The 17,686-nt window shown below is 48.5% G+C and overlaps 1 protein-coding gene across 6 annotated transcripts in view; it reads left to right on the top strand.

Annotated features, from left to right (window-relative positions):
• CASKIN1 (CASK interacting protein 1) overlaps nucleotides 1-17,686 on the top strand; it is a 1,401,469-nt gene that overhangs the window by 1,190,937 nt on the left and 192,846 nt on the right. For all 6 annotated transcript variants that reach the window (XM_069647339.1, XM_069647342.1, XM_069647341.1 and 3 more), the window contains 3 exons: nucleotides 7,120-7,230; nucleotides 9,633-9,734; nucleotides 10,704-10,842. In XM_069647339.1, the coding sequence (XP_069503440.1) occupies nucleotides 7,120-7,230; nucleotides 9,633-9,734; nucleotides 10,704-10,842 (352 nt within the window). The remainder of the gene's footprint in view (nucleotides 1-7,119; nucleotides 7,231-9,632; nucleotides 9,735-10,703; nucleotides 10,843-17,686) is intronic.

Genomic DNA, 17,686 nt, shown 5'->3' with positions numbered 1-17,686 from the left:
TCGGGGCCTAAGGGGGGCCCCCGAACCGGGGCAGACCAATGCAGGGGAAAAAGCCAACAGGCATAAAAAAACCCCTTTTGATGGAGTACACAGGCTGGATACCGGATAGAAATGATATGCAGGCCAAGACCATCCGACCAGGAAGGGAAGACCAGGGGAATGGCTGAGGACAATCTGACGCGGAATCCAAGGATAGAAGAGAAGCTTGGAGGATTGAGAGGGTAAGGGAAAGAGAGGGAGTAGAATACCACGAGGAGAAGTTCTAGACTGCAAGCAGAGCAGAGCCAAGGCTAGTAGAGAAGAGCCAAGACTTAGGGATAATAGGGGAGAGGTAAGTGGAACACGGAGGACAGAGACAGGAGCGTACTAACCCGGAAGCCTAACGCGAATAGGTTGCAACGCGCGGACTTCCGGGTTGGCGCTCCTGATAAAGTGCGCCGTTGGAAAGACGGCCGAACGCTAGAACGCTGCCGGAGAACGTGCGGCTGCGTAGCGGCCATGTCAATGGCCGCTCCAGCGCCAGCGTCTCCATAAGCACCAGCGATCGCGGCCGCGGCCGCGGTCGCCGAGCGTGACAGTATGCCTCCCTCCAGATCCTAACCCTCCGGGCTTCCCCGGATGAGTTCGGTGAAAACCTTTTAACAGTCTAGGAGCATGAACATATGACCAGGGTTCCCAAGAATTCTCTGAACTAGGGTAGTTCTTCCACGACACAAGGTATTCCAATCTGCCTCTGCGATATCTGGAATCTAATATGTCAGACACTTCATATTCTTCAGGGATAGACTGGGGATTACACGCAAGTTTAGTGGTCCTTTTAACGGGAGTGTTTGGGTCCACTAGACGGAAGAGAGAGGAGTGAAAGACTGGGTGAATCCGAGACATGGACTTGGGGAGTTGTAGTCGATAAGCCACTGGGTTAATCTTCTTGAGTATCTTGAAAGGTCCGATATACCGGGGTGTAAGTTTGGTTGGGTGGACCCATTTAGGCAAATATCTGGTGGACAACCAGACTCGCTCTCCTTCCTTCCAATCAGGACCCGGTAAACGAGCTCGATCAGACACCTCCTTATACCTGCGTCTGGCGGATACCAGACTTCGTTGGGCGGTAGAGTGAGCTGTAGTTAGTTGATCCAATGAGGATTCGATGGTGGGTATATTAGAGGGAGAAGAGAAGACTGGTAGTATGCTTCTCGGGTGAAAGCCATAAGAACAAAAGAAAGGGCTGAGTCCAGTTGCCGAATGTACAGCGTTGTTATACGCGAATTCGGCGGTGGGTAGAAGACTCACCCAATTGTCTTGATTCTTGTTGACATAACATCGAAGGTATTGTTCCAGGGATGCATTGAGGCGTTCTGTCTGACCATTCGTCTGAGGATGGAAACCGGATGACAAGGCTCTCTCGATACCCAACCGTTGACATAATGCTCCCCAAAATCGAGAGGTATATTGAGAGCCCCGATCAGAAATAATCTTATCCGGAAGTCCGTGGATTCTGAATATGTCCCTAAGGAATACTTCTGGCATTTCTGTAGCGGATGGTACTCCTTTAAGTGCCGAGAAGTGGGCCAGCTTAGTGAATGAATCAACGGTTACCATGAGACATGTCAGCCCCTGGGATCGGGGCAGGTCTACTATAAAATCTGTGGATATTTGAGACCATGGTTGGCTTGGTAATACTGGTTGCATCAACAACCCATAAGGCTTATGAGTGGGGTTCTTGTTTTGGGCGCAGATCATACACGACTTACAGTGTTGTTTCACGTCGTGAGAAAGAGAAGGCCAAAAGAAGGAGCGAGAGATTAATTCCAATGTACCTTTGACACCTCTATGACCGGCTGTAACATGGTCGTGACCCCATTTCAGAATCTTCAATTGTAGGGGTTTAGAAGGTATGTACAACCGTTGCCCCACCAGTAAAAGTCCTTCAGACCAGCGAAGTTGAGGATGTAAGACGCCCGGCACCGAGGTTGTCAAATTGGGATGAGTAGCGGTCTTAACTTCTTGAAGAAATGACGAGACTATTCCCACTATTCGGTTCCGAAAAAACATCTTCTGACCAGAAGACGAAGAGTGATAATCGGAGGACTGACACCTCGATAGAGCGTCCGCCAAGCTGTTCTGAGTGCCTGGAATATAGGAAATAGAAAAGTCATATTGGCTGAAGAAATGTGCCCAGCGAACCTGTCTGGAGTTTACACATTCCATGTTTCGAAGAATTTTTAAATTCTTATGATCTGTACGTAGAGTGAATGGATGTGAACCGCCTTGAAGTAGGTGTCTCCACTCTTCGCAGGCCACCTTGAGAGCTAGAAGTTCCTTTTCAATTACGGAGTAATTCAGTTGACTCGCGGATAGAGTCTTAGAAAGATATGCAATAGGGTGTTCCAGTCCGTCCTTGAGTTGAAGAAGTACCGCTCCCAAGGCGCTTGCGGAAGCATCCGCCTCTACTATAAAGGGCTGATACTGATCAGGTTGTGCCAGAATAGGCGCGGAACAGAATCTCTTCTTTAAGTCCATAAAGGCATGGTTGGCCGTTTCCGACCATTGAAAAGGCTTGGCATCCTTCTTGAGCAATGAAGTAATGGGCAGTACTATTTGAGAAAAATGTCCTATAAACTTCCTATAGAAGTTGGCTAATCCCAAGAATCGTTGGACCTCCTTCAACGACGTGGGTGCTGGCCAATTTAGAATGGAAGACACCTTTCTGGGATCCATGGTTATGCCTTTCAGAGATAAGACATATCCCAAATAAGGAACAGAGGATGCGTAGAAAAGGCACTTTTCCGGTTTGATTAATAGATGTTGGATCTGTAGACGATGAAACACAGTCTGAAGATGGGAGGTATGTTCCGAGAAGGATTTTGAGAAAACCAAGATGTCATCTAAGTAGACAATGACATTGAGGAATAATAGATCAGAAAATAAGCGATCCATAAAACGCTGGAATATGGCTGGAGCATTAACCAAACCAAATGGCATCACCCGATATTCGAAAAGGCCAAAGGGTGTCCGAAAGGCAGTCTTCCATTCATCTCCATCTCTTATCCGGAGAAGGTGGTAAGCACTCCGGAGATCCAATTTTGAGAAGATGGTTGACCCTTGTACGGCTTCCAGTATGTCTGCTATTAAAGGCATTGGATATCGGTCGCGTACCGTGACCTTATTAAGACCTCTATAGTCGATACAGGGCCTTAACTCTGAGGAATCTTTTTTTGGTATGAAGAATAGTGAGGCTCCAGCCGGTGACTTAGAGGGACGAATGAGACCATTAGTCAGATGAGAGTCCAAGTACTTTCTGAGCGCCTTCTTCTCTAACAGAGATAAGGAAAACATACGACTAAATGGAACTAGAGCGTCTTCTACCAGCTCAATGGCACAGTCTTCTGGGCGATGAGGTGGGAGATCCAAAATCGGATTATCTCTGAAGACAGCTTGGAACTCGGCCAATTCCGAAGGTATCTTACAAACTTCATGTACTCCTTCTTGTTGAGGAGTGAATACCTGTACCAATTCTTCGGAGGCATGGAGTAGACAGTTTTGCTTACAAGAAGAGGAGGTGAAAGCCAGGGTATTTTGGGTCCAGTCGATGAGCGGGTTGTGTCTCCTTAACCACGGAATACCCAGGATAACCGGAAAATGGGCTGCTCGAATTAGATCAAATTGGATCTGTTCGGTATGCTGAAGAATGCACATCTTCAAGGAGATAGTGGAATGGGTGATGGGCCCCGACGACAGGGGAGAACCATCCACTCCTTCAACCTTCTGGACTTCATCCAGTTTTTGTAGTGGGAGACCATGTTCGTGTGCCCACTCAGTGTCCATGAACATTCCTGCGGCTCCACAATCCAAAAGCGCCGTAGTGGTGAAGACCTTTGTTGGGGTTTCCAAACGGATAGATATTGCCATGAGGCGAGAGTCCATGGTGGTTGACTGAGATGCTACTGTCACTGTAACATAGGGACTGGTTGTCGGACCTCGGTTACTTGTCCCCTTCAGTTCCGAGGTCGTTCGTTTCCCGAGCGTCTAGGAGGTACTTCCGTACAATTCCGAAGCAAGTGTGAGCCGGATCCACAGTACATGCAGAGACCTGCATCTCTCCGACGTCTTCTTTCTTCGGAGGTTGACGGGGACCGAGCGGAACCAACTTGCATGGGTTCCTCCTTATTGCTGGAATGAGACAGTGAGGGCATAGGGTAGGCATTGGATGGAGGGTTGTGATACCCCTTCTGCTTCTTCTTCTCTGCCTTGCGTTCACTAAGGCGATAGTCGATCTGTGTTACTATTGAGAATAAGTCTGACAAAGTAGTAGGACGGGCTATTCTGGCCAGCTCATCCTTTATCTCCTCCTTCAATCCACGACGGAAAATAGTATACTGGGCCCTTTCTGGCCATCCAGCGTCCGAGGCCAAACGTTTAAAGGTGGAGATGTAAGTCAACAGATCCTGGGGGCCCTGCTGTACATCCAAAAGTTCCTCTGCAGCTACTTGGGTTACTTCAGGTTGTTCAAAGGCCTGGCGCAATAAGGCCAGAAAACCCCCATAATCTCTAATAATAGGGTTATTGTTGGTCACAAAGGGGGTGGCCCAAGCCAAGGCATTTCCGCTCATGTTAGATATCATGTACCCCACCTTGGCCTGGTCATTGGAAAACATCAGCGGTCTGAATGCAAAGTAAACGGAACATGCTTCCAAAAATTCTTTTAAGCGTTTGGGGGTGCCATCGAATTTGCCTGTAGATAATGACATAGGAGGTAGGTCGGAATCTCTAGCTTCTCGATTGGAGATCATCTGCCGCAGAACTGCATTATCGGCTTTAACATTCTGCAATTCCACGTTCATGGCCTGGACCGCGGCCACTAATTCTTGGATCTGCTCAGGGGAGGCCATATTGCTTCTTGGGCGTTGCAAACTGTCAGATATGCTCCCTGATTTAACGGATTCCTTTCCAACCACGGTGTCCCTTATGCCCTCCTGCTCACCTGCTGACTCTTCTTCAGTCTGGAGTCCAAATCTCCTCCTTCTCAAAGCTTCTTCTCTGGAAAGCAGATGGGGTCTGCCTCGAGAGGAAGCCACCCTGCCCCTCTGACTCGGGGCCTAAGGGGGGCCCCCGAACCGGGGCAGACCAATGCAGGGGAAAAAGCCAACAGGCATAAAAAACCCCCTTTTGATGGAGTACACAGGCTGGATACCGGATAGAAATGATATGCAGGCCAAGACCATCCGACCAGGAAGGGAAGACCAGGGGAATGGCTGAGGACAATCTGACGCGGAATCCAAGGATAGAAGAGAAGCTTGGAGGATTGAGAGGGTAAGGGAAAGAGAGGGAGTAGAATACCACGAGGAGAAGTTCTAGACTGCAAGCAGAGCAGAGCCAAGGCTAGTAGAGAAGAGCCAAGACTTAGGGATAATAGGGGAGAGGTAAGTGGAACACGGAGGACAGAGACAGGAGCGTACTAACCCGGAAGCCTAACGTGAATAGGTTGCAACGCGCGGACTTCCGGGTTGGCGCTCCTGATAAAGTGCGCCGTTGGAAAGACGGCCGAACGCTAGAACGCTGCCGGAGAACGTGCGGCTGCGTAGCGGCCATGTCAATGGCCGCTCCAGCGCCAGCGTCTCCATAAGCACCAGCGATCGCGGCCGCGGCCGCGGTCGCCGAGCGTGACAGTATCTGCTGGTGAGGTAGAAAGATGTCTCTCCTCTGGATGTGCAAGAGAGAGTTTATGTTCTCACCCTTGTTCATGACACTCCCCACGTCGCAGCCACATCCAGCTTTTAAATCCGACTGCGGCTGCCCTGCCACCTAGCTCTGGGCCAGCCATATCACAGTCTTCGGCGAGTTGCTAAGAGAGTGATGTCATGTTTCTGAGGCAGAGGCCAGGAAAACACTGTTTGTCTGCAACCATCAGCCAGTCTTTACCCTCCTTTTACTTAGCAAGTACCCCATGGCTCAATCAATGCTTGACGGAAATTCATACATGGTTGTTCACACATTTCCAGTGGACCCCCACCCCCCAGAACCTCCTTTAGGGTGGTTACATGTGTGTTTATGCACTCATGCATAGGGTGTGGACATTATACAAAGTAGTGGTCCATAAATCGCTCATACATTCTAATGTTTGTGATCTATTGGCTGAGCACAATGTCCTATGCACTGGCTTCTGGGCCAATAATAATTCCCTATCCTCTAGTTCATATATTGTGCACACTTTCTTGTGCTTTAGTCCATAGACTGTGCACTATTTCCAATTCACTATTCCTCAGGCTGTGCACATTTCCGTATGCACTTGCCTATATAGGCTTGACAGAATTTTGTATTTAGTTTCCTAGAGCCTGTGCACGTTTCCTGTGCATCATTTCACGTGGTGTGTAGACTTTACAGTGCCTATATTATTCTGTGCAGTTTATTTTGCCCTGTTGTATAAACTGTCCATACTTTTCTTATGCACTTTTCTAAAGATTGTTACCATTTTTCTATCCCTAAATCGCTACGTGTGCACACTTTGCTGTGCACTGTTCAATTAACATTCCAAAGATACCTGCGTGGTTTCAGTAATTGGTGCCCAATTTCATGTGGGCCGTACCCTATATTATATATTAATTTCATTTCGTCGTTTGTATAGTGCCTTTCATCATGGGCATGGTCCCAACGCGTTGTAGGTTGGACGGCCTCGAGGGACCGAAGTCTGGGAAAGTTAGGAGGTGCTACTATGCGTGTTTGCATGATGGCCATTAAAGGTTATGAGGGCTTGGCCGAGTCCCTGCTAGCAACCCATGTTTAAATGGCATGTGTATGGATGGAGGGAGTTATACTAGGGAAATAAGAAGGGTGTGTGCGTAAGAGGATAGTACATTATTTGTGCAGCTACAGTTCGAATTTTAGTAGTGAAAGGTAGCTACGTTCTGTTGTGTAGAGTGTCATTCGAGTTCATTGTGAAAGCATTTGCTTGCCGAGTGAGTCTGCGCCTTTTGCTAATTCCAACAGTACGGATCCTTTAGGCTCTGCACACCTCCTACGAAGTCCTCCTTAGTTTGATGTCTTGTTTTTGTGTACCATGCTATATTGTGTGTTCCCCGTACCATCCAATATGTTTAACCAGCAGTGTTTCTTCTCATCTAGAGCTCGGAGGTCGTGTTTCAATGGTTGTGCAAGTTCCAGCTTCAACTGTACGCGCCTAACTTCATCAACTCCGGCTATGACCTCCCCACCATCAGCCGCATGACACCCGAGGTAAGGAGAACTGTGTGGTAGATCAATTCCCCACTCTGCATGATTCCAACTAACCACAGATGTTTCGGAACGCTTGCAGAGTAGTGAGGCAGCTCACCTGTCTTGTGGTCTTCTGCAGGAGCTCTACTGCAAGGAAATTAACAAGGTAGCTCCTATGTCCACCTGCTCACCAAGAGATCTTCTAAGTACGCTGCCTGATGTATGATGTACCAGATGTGAGTTTTAGGAAAGACTGTGCTCTAGTTTTCTCAAAATTATGTCCCAAGGGATTAGGGATAGGTTATTGTTGTGCGTTTCCGAGATAACGTCAGCCTGGAATCCTACCATACAGCGCAGTAATATTGTGGCAAATTGCAATTCTGTAGAGGAGCAGGTGGATACGTCATGCCTAGCTCCCGCCCCTTCACCTCCATCCTACTGGAACAGCAGGAGATGAGCCCTATGTGGGACACCAGGTATCATCCCAAAACAGCATTGAGTGTATGAGAGACGATATGCTCTCAGACAACCATATCAAATGTACCCTCGCATTGAGAGGTTGGAAGGATGTCTGCATACACCATTCAACATCATAGAGCTATGAGTGAAATCTGATGAAGGCAGAGTGACGTCATGGAGGAAAGATACTGAGACGCACTGAAACGATATGAAAATACTCAAAGAATAAAGATGGAACTGAAGTAACAAGAGAAACATGTAATCAAATATGAAGAAATCATATATACAAAAAAGATAAAGTAACCTGCTGACTAATAAGTGTATATACACACAAATGCAAGGTAGATGAGACGTATACCAGCATGCTGCAGAGGACAATATAACGTGGCTACAGCGGCCATGAAGAAAAGATGGACGTCGGACTAATATTAAAACCAATCAAGTTACCTCAGAGACAGACCAGGGCTGCAGAGTCAGGAGACGCTGGAAAAACAGCTTTGTGTGAGGAATAGAGGAGTCTTTTGGCCTGGGATCAAGGATGCTACTTCCAGAAATAATTGCAAGGCACAATTTGAGTCAAACGGATAAATCATGTACGGAACACATATTTCTCTTAGATTAGGCAAAGAAGAAAACATCTGCAACAGCCAAGTATTGGACAATTAAAGATACAGAAAACCCATGCAAGAGGGAGTGAGCAAGTCTCCAGAGGCCAAGAAGGGTAATGACACCTAGTTCAATTGAACCAAATAGCAGTAAATAAAAGGTAGAGATGGACACATTTGTGGCCTCCTGACACGTGCTTCAGGAGTATAAAACAAGGGCTATTCATTAAACCCAAACAAAAATAATGATGTGTCTACACTCCCTTGAATTGCCCAGAACAGAGAACAAGATTCAGGAAACTTTGGTTTGGGGCCTGACCGATGAGAGATGATGGACTAATTAGGAAAGCAGGGAGTAGTCTGACTTTGCTCTCAGCACCTGAGTTTTGTTTTGCTTACGTGCTGCTAACCAGGCGAAAGTCCAGGGTTTGGTCAGCATGCCAATAAATCAGAAGGTCTATGTAGCAACATGCTTTACAATGTTGCAAAGACTAACCCGCTGCCATTTTTCTGCCGTAATCAGCATTATACGTATTTAGAGGTGGTTCAAGGCATGCCCACTAGGTAAGGGGCAGCCAATTAAGTTATTAACACTTATACATACTATAGGTACACATGACCAATTCCTCCCTTCAATAGGTGTACAGATTGCCACATAGGATGACATCATAGATGGCTCACATCGAGGTATAAAAGCTTTGTATAATCACAGTTAGGGGTGAGTGCGTGAATTACTGCCTGTTATTCGCCAGATTGCCCTACTTTATTTTTATGCTAATAATAAAGTAGTACTTTGCCATATTCTTTGAGGCTGTCCGATTATTTGGGTCAGAGATCATTATTGGTAATTCCATCTAGCACATAAGAAGCTTCAAGGTGCTAGAGCACAATTGGACTTCAGTCTCAAGCTTGAGACAATGGAGGGAGGCTTACTGCCGGTGCTGTGCCAGGGCTCAGCGTGCACCATTCTAGGGTGTTGGCATACGCCTGTTTATGGTATATTCTATTGCATCTTCAACAACCAAATGCCATCGGCCACCGGGCTTGGTTTGGTGAGGGTGTGGCGAGGATCGTAGGTTTCTTGTTCCAAGGTGAAAGTGCATCATGTTCTGTTGTGTGTTAAATTTAAAGGTAGACAGGCACCACTGTGCATGTCGGCAAAAGACAGCCAACAGGACCACCAACATCTAATGCATGCACTGAAAGAACATTTAATTTGATGTTTTCCATATAACCCAGTGAACCATTTGAATATTGTTTGTGTGAAGTGGAGCACAGTTAAGGCAACCTACCTCCAGACGAGGTTGAATATGGGCTTTTGTTGACCCTTTGCATTGCATTCTCCCTTCTTATTGCAAGGATCTCACCGCCATTGGAGTGACCAAGCCAGGACACCGCAAGAAGATAACCTCCGAGATCAACAGCCTGAACATTCCAGAATGGTTGCCCGAGTACAAGCCGGTAAGGACATTGCTACCGCCTCAGAGCCTGCCATACCAGCCAGGGCCTAGATCAAGAACCAATGTTCACTGCACACTACTGATACTATCTGTGCTTCCTACCCGATTCCTTCCTCTTCTAGGCACTGTTTTATTGGGGTGCTATTCAGTCCCAACTCACTGGCACCTCACATGTGATTATTACACGCATTGGATACCCTTTTTGTAAATCTGGATCTCGGATGGTCAAAAGCCAGAAACAAAGGGGTGAGATCCACGCAGGGAGATCAGCCCTTATTGCACAGATCTAGAAGAACATTGCCCAAACCTACTTGCTGGCACATTCAAATCTGCACCTATTATCGTCTGTACCAATTTCATTTCGATATAGGTGTGTGTTTCCTTCTGTAGAGCAGACAAAACAAGGTAAGGTATTGGGGCACCTAGGAGGAGAGCTTCCTGGGGCCTTATAATGTCTTACTAGCTTACTGTTCAACCTCTTCCATGCAGATCCAAGTAGTGACTGCCCAGAGGGTGTTTACCCCTGCTGCCCAATGCCATGAACTCCTGCTGAGTACACACCAGTGCTTCCCTTCCTGCTGACCTCACCCATTCTGCCTCATACAGTGACTGCCTACTCATGGCTTATCAATTCTGCTACTGCCCGGTGAGGGCTTACCCTTTTCGTCTCGTATAGTGAGTGCCCACTAAGGGCTTATCAATTCTGCTACTGCCTGGCGAGTGTGTACCCTATTTGTCTCATATAGTGATCGCCTCGTTAGGGCTTAACATGCTGCCCTTTGTCGTCAGTGCTGAGGACGTACCCCTTTTGCCTCATATATGGAGCAGACAGGGTAAGGCACTGAGCGTGCTCCATGCTTGCATGTGATGAGGCCTGCCAGTTTATTTGCCTTCACATATAATAAATAACACAGTTCCGTTGTCTTTGTGTTTCTCCCCACCCACGTCCGATGCCCCATTCTCCCTGCAGGCGAATTTGTCTCTATGGCTTTCCATGATCGGCCTGGGACAGTACTACAAGGTACTGGTGGAGAACGGGTATGAGAGCATCGACTTCATCACCGATATCACCTGGGAGGATCTGCAGGAGGTCGGCATCACCAAACTTGGTAAGTGCCTTAGCGGCTGTGTGCCATGATTTTTCTGCCCCTCTTCTCTTCTTTGGTTTTTGCTTCCAATGGCGTCTTCACATCAATAGACGGCAGAAAAATGCAATACTGGCTGCGTGGGATTATGAAGACCCAGTGCAGAAAGTGTACTTTTTTCCATGTGTGCATTTTAGTTATGTTTAAAACACTAGAGTGACATTCTACGTGGTTACTTCGAAGAGAATTGGTAATTTACTTTGTCTTCGTTTTCCACCGCACCTTTTTACTTTTTTTTCTTTTAATGAGGGGCCCTCTATGGTCCCCAGCACTCCCTTAACCATCCCAACCCCACCCTCTCCCATCTCTCCACACCTCCTACCTCTCAACATATTACTGCTAAAATGAATCATATCATCCATAGGAATTTCAAACATTCTATGTTGAATAACTTTTGAGCCATAGGACTTTTAGCATGACATTTTGTAATTTGAGGCCCAGCGCCCCAAAACTGGAAAAATGTCATGCAAATTTGTATTACTGTTCAAAAGATATAAAGGGTAAGAAATTTTTTTTAAAAAGTTTGTTTTTCACTTGTCCATTCTTTTTCCCCACAGAGAAAATGTCACATTTTTGCTCAAACATGCAGCCCAAACTTCTGGACGGATTTCTTCCAAATAAACAAATTGGGCACAAAGCACTGCAAGGAAATTCTTTGTTGGTTTGGCGTAGATCCATCCAGTAGGTTAAAAAATGATGGCGTAGAGCAAGATGCCCCTATATCCAGAAACTTAGTTATATCTCCCATGATGCATTGCTGATGCCAACATTTCTCATTTCTGAAAATCTGCCTTTACACAATTCGGGATTCAAGGTCTAGATTTGCTTTTGGAAACTGCCCTAAAATGATGTAAGGGGTCTTAGTGGGGCAGTTTTGAAGCCAGGGTGTGGTCAAGGTAAGAAAGGATAATTTGTGAAGGTTTGGGGATAGTTTAGATTTTTTTTTTTTTTTTAGCGTTTTGCAGAGAACTCGATTAATTGTGAGTGGCCAAAAAAAGACGAAATACTTCAACATATTGAGATGTGACAATCCCTGTGATTGTTAGTTGGGGAAGAGGAGTATTTTAAGTTAATTTAGGAAGCAATCTGTGTTTCTGATATAAAAAGAATGACACTGATTGTTTCCTAAATTAACTTAAAACGTGTCGGACGGGTGTATTAGGGGGCTATTAGTGTTTGAGGGTGTTACATTTGTTTTAAAAGATGTCATTTGTGATGTCATCAGTGTACTTAGAGGCTGCACAATGGGGCCCTCATAGTTAAGGTGGCATAGCTTTCAACACTTTCCGAATTTCATGGGTTTTGTGGGGTTAAATCAGCACCTTAAAGTCACTTAAACTTAATTGTACTTCAACTAATGCTTTTTCACAAAATTTCAAGGGGTTTGTTGCATTAAACCTATTCACCTTAACTGTCCCTTAACTTAAGTTTTTTCCCTAAATAAATATTTATATATCTGGGGCTGTGAATCAGCTTAGAGCCATATGCTTTGCCTAGGCCACCATCTAGTGGTTGGTGCAGAGTATTACATATGTTTTTTTTCGAATTTGAAAAAGTGGACATTTACAGCTGCGCCTGTAAACTATCCCTTTACTACGTGTATGGATACACATGATCTTTCACATGTCGACGTCCTCAAATTGTTTTTCCACTATTAAGGTTGGATGCAAAACACATAGGCCCTCATTAGGACCCTGGCGCTAAGTGTTTAACGGCGCCGTAAAAGGCTGTGGCACAGTTAAACACTTAGCGCCTTACTACGAGGTCCCTTTGCGGGACCCGACCTGAACGGCTGGTCTAGACCAGCCGTTAAAGTAGGGACCCGCAAAGGGACTTTGGTGCTAAGTACGGTACAGCAATTTGCAGTACCATACTTAGCGCCTTCCCCAGTCCCATTGAGCCTATGGGGCAAAAATGGGAATGGGGAAAGGCCAATGTTCAATGGGGAATTACCACCCCGCCAACCTTGCAATGGGGTGGTAATTCCCCATTGAACATTGGCGGACTCGTTACGATAGCGGCACCAACCATGGTGCTAATAGCGCCATGGTTTAGCGCCAGTATCGTAATGAGGGCCATAGTCTCTGTAAAAACAAGCATTAAGAAGTCAAAGCCTTCGAGGTCTAATCAAGGTCCACCTCACAAAAGATTGTCATCGAGTCAGTCAGCATTTTCCAACACCACATGCCAAAAAAAGCATCATGCCGAAAACGCAATGCAGTATGGAGAGTGGGGACAGCTACGTTACATTTTTCTAAATACATGTTTAGAGAATACCTTTAACCCCTATTGTAGTTTCACCTACACTCATTAGATTTAGCTCACGAGTTCCATGGCTACCAAATGGAGAAATCTCCATTTCAATTCTGCGCAAGGAGCAATACCAGATTCCCTTGGAAGGACACGCACCAAGTGTGCAATAGCTGTCTTCCAAGGGATAACGATGACTCTCTGTGCAAAACTTGAAATCTTTTTTCTTTATTAGATATTTATAAGGCGCCTATACAACAAATGGTGACCTTGAAAGAGCATCATACAAAAAGGTGGGCAACCTACGTAATGCAGACTCTAAGGAATTTGTGCTAATCTACCGCATCAGTGGAAAATTTAGAGGCAAAGGAAGCAGGCATTGGCTTTGAGAGCGACGCCAAAGAGCAGTACACGGAGGAAATGCCCAATGTCTGTAGAGCTGATATCAGGCCATGCTGAGGAGACTACCCCTGGCGTCCTTAAGATTGCTCAAGACGGGATCCACCAGGGGGCGCAGAGATGGTCTGACGCATCTCGGCTCGTCTCCCCGCCAGGGCGCTGATTGAGGGTCCCGAGCCCCCCCCGAAACCCCCGGAGCGAGGAGCCGACACCACCCCCACCCACATGAGTGCCACGGGCGCCCCCGGCCCGAATTTGGGACCCCGAGGTGGAACCGTGCCGGAGAACGAAGCCTCCGAGTTTTGAGGGACGGAAGCCCCTCCCCCCTGCGGCGCCGAGGCTCCGCGGAGATCTACTCTGCTCCTGGGCCTGAGCGAGGCCTGCGAAGAGGTCGGCGACCCGGGCTGGCGGCTCCCCCCCTGCCGTGTGCAGTCCCGCGGGGGTCGGGTGTACCTGGGGGCACCCGCGGCGGATCCGGGAACGTGAAGCGGCCCCGCGAAAGTACGGCAGAGTTGTGGGCCAGGACGAGGCCTATGAGACCAGGTGAGGAGCGGAGCACAGCGGCCCCCAAGTGAGTGGGTGGAACTGGAGGAGCCCGTGTAGGGCGTACTGGAGTCTCGGGCGGGGGCTCGCACTGGCCCATGCTGGCAACCCACAGCCTTCCACGGTTTTCCACGAGTGGCGACCTCGCACCCAGGAGGTGAGGCAGTGCTGGCCCAGTCTGGGCAGCCCCCCTGGGGACCGACGGCACCGCAGGAAGAGACAGGAGCGAGGCTGGGGAGACTCAGCGACACACATACAAGCCTCGGAGGGGTCACGGGAGTCGGGGTGTCCCCCGAGCACCGCATTTCCTAGGCGGACTGACTTACCACGCGGGGCCCTATTGGGAGGGCTGGGCCCCGGCAGGCCACACCCCGGGTCCGGCCACCGGTGCGTTGAAGGCCCTCACAGCTCAAACGGGAGCACAGTCGCGCAATCTGGGGAGGAGAGAGGCGAGGAGAGAACCCTGTGGAGGACAAAACAAAACCTACGGGAGGGACCTAGCCCGGGACTAGGACCCCAGGTGCTGGGTCTTCGCTCCCAGCCCCCCGGCGGCGCCGTCTCTGGGTGGGCCAGCGGGTCACGTTGATCCTGAATTTCTGGGGGAACCCCCCGCAGAGCAGGGATGCTTGGGGAGAGTCGATGAACTGGAGAGAATCCCTACAGAAGTTTCGCCGGTCGTCCCCTGATCCCCCGAGGCCACCTGGAATGGCGACCCAGACGCAACAGGAGCCGGCCGATGCTAGCACGGTCACCAGAGGCATGGCAGCCCTACTGGAAGAAATTAGAGGCTTTAGGGCGGATATTGCTCTGAGACTGGACACCTTAGACAAAAAGGTGGACAATATTGATGACAGAGTCCAGGCACTAGAGAACACCACAGCCTCAAGTGACATCTTTGAAACACAATTCGATATGCGCCTGTCGGAGCTCGAGAGAAGAGAAGAGAGATGCTCTTTAAAAATGGACGATTTGGAAAATAGGGAACGCCGCTGTAACCTACGTTTCCTAGGCTTCCCGGAACACGAGGGGGAAACTCAAGCAGACGTCATCAAGGCGGTCAATGCAGTAATAGGGGTACTCTTCGATGGAGCCAATACCAGCGAACCCACCATTGACAGGGCCCACAGAGCAGGTGCACCCTCCAGAGGCCCCAGATCCGTCTTAGTTCGCTTTCATTACTTCTCGGAAAAGAGCAGGATCTTGGAACTGGCTCGTAAGAAGGGCCCTGTGGAGTGGGAGGGGGCCCGGATTTCGGTGTATCAAGACCTGTCGGCCTTCACTCTTGCAAGACGCCGCCTCTGCTCCCCGCTGACAAAGATGCTCCAATCCAAGGGGGTTCGCTACAGGTGGGGATATCCTTTCTCCCTCTCCTTTGAATTCGAGGGCTACAAGTATGCCCTGATTACTGAAGATGATATCCAGAGAGTGTCAGGTGAACTTTTGGACAATTCAAACATGGAACTGGGGGAGCAGGAACGCGAGCGAACACCGACAGGCCCTAAAGGGAACAAAGCTCCCAAGGAGAGGCGCAGGTTGCGAGGTCAGAGGAAATTTAGGAGAATGACCCCAGCTTCGCCGGGCCCTCCAAATAGTTGAAGCGAACTTTTGGTGCCTAATGACTAAGCCGGCATCTGCCTATGCGAATGGAGGGTGATGTAGCTGTTTGTACTTTACACTGAACATGGGGGTGGGGGGGGCTCGGAGTGTTGATTATGACGAGTTATTGAGCCTGTGGGGGGGGAACAATGGTGGCCTGGACTGGCGATCGGATGAAGCCATGGAACGACCAGGCGATTAGGGGGGAGGGGGGTGGGGGGGAAAAGGGGGAGTTATGTTGTTGGGGTTACAGTTACAATGTGCCAAGTTTTTCGGGTATTCTCGCACCCCTGGGGCTGTCTCATATCGTCAGTGGGTTGTGGAAGTATTGTGGGGGTAAAAACGCTTGCTTTTCTAAGAATGGAGCTATGAGCTTTTATCTGTACTTTAATGGATGATTCGCTCCAATTCTTGACAGTGGGGTCATTGAATGCTCGCGGGCTTAACTCGCCTACGAAGAGGTCCCTAATTGTGAGGGAATTTGCGAGGCTGTGACTTCACTTTCTTTTTGTGCAGGAGACTCACTGGGTTCAGGGAAAAGAGCCTAAGCTCAGGGCCAGACCCATAGCTCAGATGTACTCGGCCTCTGTTCAGTCTAAGAAGCGGGGAGTAGCTTTGTTGATTTCTCCTGGGGCCCATTTTGCGTTTAAAGCCTTAAAAGCAGACCCAGAAGGCCGGTATCTCATGGTGAAGGGGGAGGTGAGGGGTCGTTTGTTCACACTGGTTTGCATATATGCTCCGAATGAAGCGCAGGATACCTTCTGGGAAGGGATGAGAGGGATAATAATGTCATTTTCTGAAGGTACCCTTCTGGTTGGGGGAGATTTTAACATGGTGCTTTGCCCCGAGAAAGATAGGAAATCTGATAAGCCTTGCCCCAATGTCCGTCTCCACAAGAAGCTGGCGTTGGCCTTCCAGGAAGTGAATGGGGAATTAGGTTTGGCTGACACGTGCATCCCCGTGAAGGGCCGGAACCCAGATTACACCTATTATTCAAAGACACATTCTGCCTTCTCCCGTATTGATTACATCCTGGTTGACGCCTCGCTGCTGGGAGAGGTCACTAGTTCAGGAGTGGAGATTGTCCCTTGGTCGGACCACGATATGGTAAAGATTAAGATTGGCCTTCCTCCTGTCCCGGCAGCCGGATCCCGATGGAGGTGTAATGACCTGCTTCTGCGGGACAGGGAGATTCGCCAATCCCTCCTAGCAGCCATTGAGGAATACTTCACTCTCAATGACAATGGCGAGGTTGGAACTATGGGAGTGTGGGAGGCATTTAAGGCAACTACTAGAGGCACCCTCATTGGTATTGGATCCAGGAGAAAGAAGGAGAGGGAACGTGAGGAGAAAGTGTTAAAGGACAAAATAGCAGCCCTCCAGCCGAGGGGGAAGTTAAGGTCACAGATGTTCCCCGGACAATGGGAGGAACTACAGGGGTTGCGAACCAGGCTGGCAGACCTCCAGGTGGGTCAGACGGAAAGGAAGCTTGCTTTTTTGAAGCAGAGGTACATGGAAAGGGGGGAAAAGGCGGATAAAATTTTGGCTTGGAGACCTCGAGACCTGAGAAATAGCAGGAGGGTGAACTCAATTCACACCCCGGAAGGGGACTTGACCGCGAGAGATACCAAGATAGCTGAACAATTCAGGCTATATTATGAAAAGCTGTATCGCTCGGAATATACAGGGGATGGGAACGACGTTGACTGCTTCCTGGACTCCCTCCCTGTTCCGGGCCTTCTCCCAGACAAAGCGGATTCTCTCGAGAGTCCCATCTCCCCGGAAGAGGTAATAGATACTATATCCTCTTTGAAGAGCGGCACAGCCCCGGGAGACGATGGTTTCACAGTCAAATTCTACAAGACGTATAGGTCCACGCTAGCCACATTCATGGCTAAGATGTTCAATGCGGCTCTTGTCCAAGGTTCCCTCCCTCCCACGATGATGTCAGCCTTGATTGTTGTCCTGCCTAAAGAGGGCAAGGATCCCTCATATTGCCAATCATATCGCCCCATATCCC

The sequence above is a fragment of the Ambystoma mexicanum genome, chromosome 2q, assembly GCF_040938575.1.
Source record: "Ambystoma mexicanum isolate Mex_15411 chromosome 2q, UKY_AmexF1_1, whole genome shotgun sequence".
In the NCBI taxonomy this organism is placed as follows: domain Eukaryota; kingdom Metazoa; phylum Chordata; class Amphibia; order Caudata; family Ambystomatidae; genus Ambystoma; species Ambystoma mexicanum.
This window is presented reverse-complemented; position numbering and strand designations above follow the sequence as displayed.